The following is a 9,348-nucleotide window of genomic DNA, read 5'->3' on the forward strand; positions in this document are numbered from 1 at the left end:
CAAGAAACTATTACATGCACTTTTAAAGTTGTACCACTAGATGTCGCTGTTTTGCGAAACATCGGGACATTTCAAATCTACATTAATGTTTAACATTTTGGTTTTATGGTAGTTAACAGCAATGTCAACCTAACTGCATCACACATTTCAGCGTTTATTACAGCAGGCAAGTGTTTTTGTAGGCCGACTATTCTACGCTAATGAGTTTGAGCTGGGCTGGAGGAGGCTGATAAATAACTGTCAAAAGGTCCAATCAGATAAGGCGATGAACAAGGAAGCAACTAAAAGAAAACCTGTCTGGCGGCTTATTTTACTCCACCTTTGACTTGCAAAGAAGCATGCAGCCGCTCTGCAGCTGCTCTGTAGGAAGACTTTCAGAATGATATCAAAGATACTGAAAAATACGTTTTGCTGGTTACTTATCTCTTCTGTGATCATTGTGGCGTGCTTACTGTTGTTCTTCAGCAAATCGAGCAGTTTGTTGATTTTTACCAAGTCAGACGGGACACTTTCCAGGAGCGCAGAAGCCCACCTGCTGCACGAAACTGCACCGACGACGAGGAACTTCGATAACTTGACCTCGAAGGCCGTGAGCAAGATTTTAGGACTCTGTCCTGACACCCCTCCGGATCTTGTAGGTCCTCTGCGTGTGGAGTTTGATCAGAGACGTTCACTGGACAAGATCGTGGTGGAGGTCAGCGCTCCTTCTCTAAGGATGGGGGGGCGATACAAGCCTCCCAATTGTATTGCCCAGCACAAGGTAAGGATGTATAATGTATTTATTTTTCAGCCTGGTTAGTTCTTTGAATGTAATTGTTGTTGTACACGATTTCCATCCTTCAAATGCCGACAGGTGGCGATCGTCATCCCTTTCCGCAACCGGCACGAGCACCTGAAACACTGGCTGTATTACCTGCATCCCATTCTGATGCGGCAACAATTGGACTACGGGGTGTATGTCATCAACCAAGCTGGAGAGGGAGCGTTTAACAGGGCCAAGCTGCTGAACGTGGGCTTTGCGGAGGCCCAAAAGGATTCCGACTACCGTTGTTTTGTCTTCTCTGACGTTGACCTGGTGCCTATGGATGACCGCAACCTGTACCGCTGCTTCGGCAATCCCCGGCACTTGGCTGTGGCTATGGATAAATTCCAGTTCAGTTTACCCTACCAAAATTATTTTGGAGGCGTCTGCTCGTTATCCAAGGAGCAATACTTGAGGATTAATGGCTTCCCAAACACTTTCTGGGGCTGGGGCGGCGAGGACGATGACATGTATAACCGAATCACCTTCCGAGGCATGTCCATCTCACGGCCAAACGTGCTGATTGGAAAGTACAAGATGATTAAACATAATCGGGACCTGCACAATGAGGTCAATCCAGTGAATCCTGACAAAGTGGGAAAAACCCGAAACACAATGAATCACGATGGTGTCAGCTCGCTTCATTACAAAGTCAGCAGTGTTGAGAGACATCCATGTTATACCTTTATTACGGTTGACATTCAAGCGCCATCATCTGTACGAGGATGAAACTTTGACATCTGTCTGTGTCTCGTTTTATGTTCACACTACAGAAAATGACTTTGAATTCAGTCAGTCAATATCTCGTTAGCTCATACAAAACCTCCTAATAAACTAGATTTTAAAATTACAATTGAAAGTGAGCCACAATTAAGGGACTCGGGAGAGTCGGCAAACCAGCAAAATGTTCCCATTTAATGATTTCATTGTTTCTGCACACTTGAATCTTGACGTGTGTATCTCCACACATGGAAACTTTATTCTTGACTGAAGCAAATTGACTCACTCGTCATTTTTCAAAAGTTGTCAACACAAACTTGTCCCTGTCCCTTCTGGCCAGCCCAACCCTCTTGATTTATTGCTGCTCTAGTCAACGGGGGATCAACACAAACTGGTTTGGTGGAGGGACGACTTCTTTTTGAGTTCATGGCATTGTTCGTGCGCCCCCTCTCGTCGAAACTCGGTAGTGTGATTAATATTGTGGAATAAACCGCGTCCAGACGTGTTTCTGAGACGAGCTGTCACAATTTTATTTTATTTATTTATTGCTGCTTATTTTTTAAACTGTTTTACCTTGTAAATGAGCTCTGGGGAGAAACAGGACAGATAGAATAACGCTTGTTCTTTCTCAATGAAGATTTTTGTTTCTTTTACCAATGAATGAATACATGATGAAAATGAAAACAAAATGAAATAAAATGAATAGGAGATAAGCAACAAAATCCCGTCTTTTTTTTGTCCATGTGAGAGGGGCGGCCATTTTGCCACTTCCTGACGATTGAAAATGACATCAGGATGCTTCGGGCTCAGTTGATGACCGACATGTCTCAGCTGGATTGCACATTCTAATGACTACTGCAACACACAATGCTAATTTGGTGCTAACTACAGCAATTAATTTACTTTGACCTAATCACTTTTTGCGCCACTTATTTATTTATTGTTTTTGTTAATAAAAATTGAAGCATTAGAATTTACGTGTCAGCCAAGTACTGCATTCAGGTTTCATTTTGCCATCCTGTAAAGTCAAAGTCAGCAATGCGGGTGCTTCACAAAGTCACAAGCATATATGTCAATAAATTATTGACGAGTGGGTGTGTTAGAAAACGACCCCGGGAGCCTCTCCAATAACAACTGTCACACAGCGTGACAGCTGCCGCCACCATGCTGAAAAAGCGTCTTGTAGCCCTCTTCCTGCCCAGCCCCCTCTTTTCATTGGTTGACCTACTGCAGTTACTATGGGAACCAAACGGATGTGCAGGGAAATGCCATAGAAGATTTGGTCTACAATTTTGCAATTGTACAGTAGGTAACCTCAATTTGTGCTGAGATATTATTTGAAATACAAGTACTGGACTGCCTTTATATAACATTATTTAAACAAATAAACAGCAAGTTGTGTCTAGACTAGTGTACTGAATCATATTAGAATGAAAAATCTCTTCATTATTCCACTTTACGAGAGCGAAACAATCGTCGAAGGAGATGTGGCTGGTGTGCAAGCACGCCGCACGCATCGTCTCCAGCTTTGATCTGATGGGCCTTCTACAAATGAGCGTTATGGTCTTATGTAAGCGTTTTACGTAAACCTCAGCGTGCCGAAACAGAGAGTGAGGGCTTGCTGCACCATTACAAAAAGGGATTTGCGCTGCACCAATTCGTCCTCCTGCTGTACCTACACCACAACAAAAGAACTTTTTTTGTGTGATTTATATTCATGAGGTTTCCACCATGTGCGATACGCACATCAGTCAGGCTTTCATTGTGAGTGATCCATAAAAAGCATGATTAACCTAATGTTAGCAATCCAAACAAAGCAGGAAGTGTGATGTCATCACAGCAATGTCACCTGGGAAACTGTGAACAAAAGCTACAAGGGGATTTTGTGATTACGACTGTAAACAGTAACTATTTTTACATGCAGTCAACTCCGAATGAAAGGCCATGTAAACACATAAAAAGGTGAATATGTGCTGATTCAGTTTTTTTAGGTTACCCCTTTTCTAAGCTGAATATTTGGCCATATAAAAAAAACCTTTGAACGGAATACCGATTCGTGTTTTGTGCATGTTCTATTCACAAGGAATTTTGGTCTTTTGAATACAGGAACTCCTTGTATGTGTGGCGGCCATCTTACGCTGCCATTTGCTAAGCAAGCCGAACTTGAATACAGTACATTTCTCCGCTGCGGTTTTCCGTTATTTTATGTCTCTATACAGCAAAAATGCTACACATATATCTGCATGTCCGTGTGTCGCAGTTTAAATCAGGATATAGTAACTCTCTTCGTTATTTCAAACGTTTCAGAAACCGTCATTTTGACTGCATATAAATGTAATCGAATGTAAGATTCATTTGACAGAGCAAAGAGGACCATAAATTAGAACAAACACGTTTATTCGTTAAATAAGGAAAACGGAAATATTTCACACAGTTGTCTGACAAACATAATAAAAGGAGAGATTTAATGTGCTTTTCATTGCAGCATGATCGCACAGCGGGACGCAATTCTAATGACGGACGGAAAAACAGAACGCCATGGAACTGAGTAGTTTGAACATATTTCATATATGATAGTGGAAACGGTGATATCAGAATGACAAGAATAACATTCAAACAAAACAAAACTGGTTAACATACTGACCACTCATTGCAAAGTTAGACTTGATGTGGCGTTTATGGAGGGAAATGATGTGTTTTCCTCGAGTGTAAGTTGAAATCTAAAAACATTTGGGAACTGGCATCATCCAAGCTGTCGCCACCCTTTCCTAACACCCAGTCACAACCACAAGAAGGAACATCTTTGCATACTAAAACTCTTTGTAGAAAATGCTCTTGCTGTGGACTTGGGATCAGGTTACGTTTTACCATCAGGGAAGTAAATGATATATGAATCCAAAAGCTCTGTCATGGATCAATAATCACAAGTATGATGGAAGCGTTATGATGGAAAGACCACCTTGTGGTTCGGAGCAGACAAAATGTGCACATCCCCAAATAGGTTTGCATATAAAAGTCCCTCTGTTTAACCGAGGGCTGAGAAAATACCTGATCCATGTCACATTTGTGTCACAATTAAAATACATTTGGGGGCGTTTGGAACAAGTTTGCTGATCGGCTGACATTACTGGGGGGGGGGGGGGGATTAAAAACTGTACAGTCGTTTATTTTGCGCCTATAAAATCCTGCGGACACACACAAAAATATATCCTAATCCTTAATCTACAAAGATGCCAAGTTACATTCATGTTTCATAACCTGAAAGAGTCCCTCGTTTCTACAGTCTGGACTTTTTTCAACAATTCCTTATGGCTTTTTTTTTTTTTTTTTTTACATATCAGTCCAATAATAGAAATTTTCATTTGAAACCCTGATGGAATTTTATTGTTATTTTTGGGGCTCACCGCCTATTCAAAAAAAAAAAAAAAAAAAAAAAACAGAGGCAGGCTATATAACCATACACAACAGTCTCTACAGTGTGTGTTAGTTGGAAAGAACAGATTAGAAAGCTGCAGCAGTCACAGTTTGAATCCGTGCAGTATGACTAAGGATATAAAAGCTGTTCAAAAGAACAGCAATACAGACACAAATGTAGTTTTTGCATGTGTTGATAGCGAAAGCCATCCAGTGGAGCTGCAAGTACGATTTGTAGCATGTGCGCGCGCGTGTGTGTGCTCCCTGACTTTTTGTGCTTCGCATGTGTAGCCCTGAAAGCAAGTTATGCGTTGTGTTAACGTGTTATCATTTCCATATTGACGCATCCGATTGAATATTGCAAAAAGATTGATCTAGGTGAACTACCATTATGCAGAAGTCAAGCTGGAGTCATTTGCAAGTGAAGTCTTTGCATGCAAAAGTGCCCAAGTGTGACCTTTTGGTGCTCCGTGTATGGCTTGTAAAGTAGAATAAAAGCCTCCAAATCTCCGTGCTATTTTGTGTTGTTACCCATGCAGGTGATAAAAAGAAAACATTCCAGTCTGTTCCAAACTATTTAAGGAATGATACTTTGGCTCTAAAATGGGACAATTCAAAGGTCATTCTGTTATGGATGAGATGAGATGAGTGATCATCAAGAGAAAATTGATTTAAATGTGTCAAAGATTTTATAAAAGCAGCTTATTTTTTGCAGTATGTACGCAAAAGGGAATTGAAGCTTTGAAATCCTCCAACTCGCCATTTGGTAACTTTTCAGAGTTTGTGGATTGTCAAGGGTCAACCTTCCAAGTTCCAGTGAGTGCGAGAAGACAATCCAGGTTTTTGGAGTCTCCTTGCAACTTTTTTCAGCCAACTTTTTTCAATTTTAGTCTTTTGGAAAGGAGAGCTTTGAAGAATCGAAAGGTATTCAGGGGCCATTAACTGCACAGCGCAACTTTTACTTGGCTAAGGAAAACCTTTGGCTCTGTAAAAAAAAAAAAAAACAGTACATAGGGGTCATCCTCTCAAGTCTACAACGCTGTATTAGGGCTACGTATATTTTTTTTTAGAGGGCAGGGGCAATATTCCGAGAAGAAAACTCGCAAATTTGATACTTTAGAAAGTTGGAATTTTGCGACTTTCTAAAGTGGCAAATTTGCGAGAGAAAAAAAAAAACTTGTAAATTTGCGAGTATATGAGTTTTTTTCTCTCAAATCTGCCACTTTATAAACTGGCAAATTTTCCACTTCATAAAGTCGCAAATTTGAGACTTTCGCAAATTTCAAATTTTTTTTTCTGGCAAATTTGCCCCTTCAATTTGCGAGTTTTTTTTTCTCAGAATATTTTCATTGCCCTATAAAAAAACAATTTGTACATGGCCCAAATGCGCCGTCGTACAAGTCCACAGAATGAAGAGGAACTACTTCTTGGAGACTCTGGTTGCGGGGCCCGGTTTGTTTCCGGAGCGACGCACGGGCACCTTGGATACGGGGATCCTGGTGCGAGGTGGCGCTTGGCTCTTTGGCAGCGACGATTCTGCCTCCAGGACAGACGAGAGTGCTGATTGGCTCGCCGACTGCGGCGGCGTGGTTTGTCTGGCGCTGACCGGGATCTTGGATTCCCGGGGAAGGCTGGCGCTGCCTTTTATTGACCGGAATGAAGAAGAGGAGGAGGAGGAAGGAGGGCTGAGTTTGTATTCTGTTGACAAGGAGGAAGAACTGTTCCGGTCCTCGTCGCCTTCTGGGTCATTGTAGAGATCGTACAGGCGGTCCCCAGAGCAGCTGTCACGTGACATATCGTGCTTGGGCCGCCGCCCGCTTTCCTCGGGTGTCGCTGTGGGTGTTGCAGAAGGTGTGTCCCAGTAGCCTTCGTCGCTGAGCGGCTCCTTGTCTCCAGGTGAGGCCGGATGACGACCGTGAGGTAGGAGGGGTTTCGCCGCTCGACTTCCTGCTCCGCCAACCACCGGAATCTTACTGAGGCCCAAAGATTTCTTACATACGCCGGCTGAAGATTGGTGGCAGCTGGCGGAGTTGAGGGTGCGAAGGGAGTAGGTGGAGGTGGGAGTGGTGCAGGAGGGTTGGTGCGATCGGGGCAACGCAGGGGAGTCGTTGCCGGTCGAGGGCAGCATGTGCCAAAGCCCCTGCATGTCGGCATCGTCCACTCCCTCTGGACTGGCCATTTCCTCCCCGCCACCCATGTAGGCCACCACTCCGCTGCCAACTGGGGGTGATTGAGGGGCGCGGGCAGGAAGTGAAGCCGGGCCGGGAGCAGTGAAAGAAAGCGGCGCTTTCGTTGGGGAGATACGAGTTGTGGTTCCAAGCGGCCTCGCAACACCCGATCCCCCGCCGCCGCCGCCGCTGCTGCTGCTACTAGTAGCGCTGCCCCCATTTCCTGCCGTCTCCTCGTCTGCATCAGCGATGATATCCCCGCATCCAGTGAGTGAGTCGAAGCTCTTGAGGGACGTGACGTCATTGAAGAGAAGAGAACACAAGCGGTCCACCGAGGGTTCCGAGGGCGGCTCGGCGGCGCTGCAACACTCCAACGGCGGTGTGGCGAGGGAGGGGGTGAGACTGGAGACCGAGGCTTTGGCTTTGCTGGCGGCAGGGTGCAAAGGGGAGTCATCGGGTGTGTAAGGAGAGGGGGGGTCCGCCTCAGCAGATGGGCCCGGCGTGGCCGCACACCGACTGGTAGTGTGAGCCTCGGATGCTCGGAGGTTACGATCCGCCTCTGTCTTCCCATGATCCTCCTGGCGAGAATGTGGTGTTGGTTCAAGGATGAGGGTGACATCCTTTGCCGTTTCAGTCTCTGCAACATCCGCATCATTCGCCTTCTGGAGTTGCAACTCCTCGCCATCTCCTTCGTTCCTTTTGTCCTTCCGTCGCCAGCGGATGCTACTGAAAAAGCCCTTCAAGCCCCTCCCTCTCCGTACAAGCCCGGCGCCGTTCTCACTTGACCTAAGACTCCCACGTCGTAATAGAGAGAAGAAACTTAGCGATTTACTAAGCGACCTTACAGCTCCTGTCTCCAAAGCGGACAGCCCCTCCCCTCTCTGTCCATCGGCATCATTGTTGGAGCCGGTGAGCCCGTCGTGCGTTTTGCTTCTCACCAGCTCGACTGATGACATTGAAGCGTTCCCATTGACGGAATTCCCGGTGTCCGAATGCCCGTTGATCCCGCTCGGCGTGGTGGCCCCTTTGTCCCTGAAGGAGAAGAAGCCTGCGCGTCGCTTTCCGAAAAGCTTGAAGGCAGCTTTGTTGAGCTTCCCGGTGGGCTGGGGGTCACATGGAGGGGCCGCAGTGGGATCCGCACACTCCGTCTGCACCTCCATTGTGTCCCACTCTGTGGTCTCCCACTAGCACTTTGCTACTCGCTCTGGGCTTTCTGGGACTGCGCATCCACTCTCGCTCTCTATCCACGGTGCTTCCAACGGCTCTTTCACTCCCACTCTGGCGCTCTTTATCGCCTGCCTGCCTTCTCTCTCTCTCTCTCTCTGCTTGCTCCTCACTGTATCCATGGCAACAGGGTGGGCTAAGCAGCTTTCATCAACGTTGGCAGGGCGCCAGAGTCTATCCTCACCCCCTCCACCATCCGAGCACTGTTGCTCCTCCCGCCCCCCAAAAACGAGTCGTTACTTTTCAAACCCATCCGTCTCTGTTTGTATGTCACTGCAGCAGACTCTCAATGTGTTTGCACAAACATGAGAGAAATCCGTCTAATGAGAACAGTCACACTTTCTTGAGGTTGCAGTGTAGAACTGATTTGCAAATTCATTCAAGCTTAGAACTGCCAATGTAATCATTTTTGACTGGCAAAGATATTTCAAATAGGGGTGTCAGGTGAACATTTTTAATTGGAATTAATCGCATGACTTCAATAGTTAACTCACGATTAATCACAAATGAGTTTAGCCTAGTTTAGTCTAGTTTAAATATTGACAAATACGTTGAAACATATTTATATACGTACTTGTTAATATGTTAAACGTATTTTCAAATATTTTCAAACGTATACGTTCAAACATATACTTATACATACTTTTGGTATACTTGCAAATACGTTCGAGCATACTTGTAAGTCAAATGATTAAAAACTTCTCCCACATGGGCTATTGATTTGCACATGCGCGAGGAAAAAAAAATGCTATTTTTGTTTGAGGCATTCAAGATAAAAATGGTAAAGTTTTTATCCTTTAGCCAATAAATACATTCAAACATACTTGCATATATGTGTGAGCATATTTGTAAATAATACGTTTGAACGTATTTGTCAATCAAAAATGTTGAGTCCACCTTGAAAGTTCCACACTTCCATATAATGACAGATTAGTGCTCAACTTTATTCCATCTTCTGATGTTCATTTGTGAGTTGAATCACTCTTTCAACCTGTTCCTGAACACTTTGTTGGTCAACCT

The 9,348-nt window shown here is 44.6% G+C and overlaps 2 protein-coding genes across 2 annotated transcripts; one reads left to right on the top strand and one right to left on the bottom strand.

Moving 5' to 3' along the window:
* The first annotated feature begins 332 nt into the window (after positions 1 to 332).
* On the top strand, positions 333 to 2,695 carry LOC144009518 (beta-1,4-galactosyltransferase 1-like). The gene is made up of 2 exons (XM_077509295.1): positions 333 to 760; positions 854 to 2,695. The coding sequence occupies exons 1-2, from the start codon at positions 380 to 382 to the stop codon at positions 1,529 to 1,531; spliced, it is 1,059 nt and encodes a 352-aa protein (XP_077365421.1). The 5' UTR covers positions 333 to 379; the 3' UTR covers positions 1,532 to 2,695.
* Positions 2,696 to 3,902: 1,207 nt separating this feature from the next.
* On the bottom strand, positions 3,903 to 8,394 carry amer2 (APC membrane recruitment protein 2). The gene has a single exon (XM_077509294.1). It carries the CDS (start codon positions 8,262 to 8,264, stop codon positions 6,357 to 6,359), a length of 1,908 nt encoding a protein of 635 aa, XP_077365420.1. The 5' UTR covers positions 8,265 to 8,394; the 3' UTR covers positions 3,903 to 6,356.
* Positions 8,395 to 9,348: the final 954 nt, after the last annotated feature.

The sequence above is a fragment of the Festucalex cinctus genome, chromosome 20 (genome assembly GCF_051991245.1).
Source record: "Festucalex cinctus isolate MCC-2025b chromosome 20, RoL_Fcin_1.0, whole genome shotgun sequence".
NCBI lineage: Eukaryota > Metazoa > Chordata > Actinopteri > Syngnathiformes > Syngnathidae > Festucalex > Festucalex cinctus.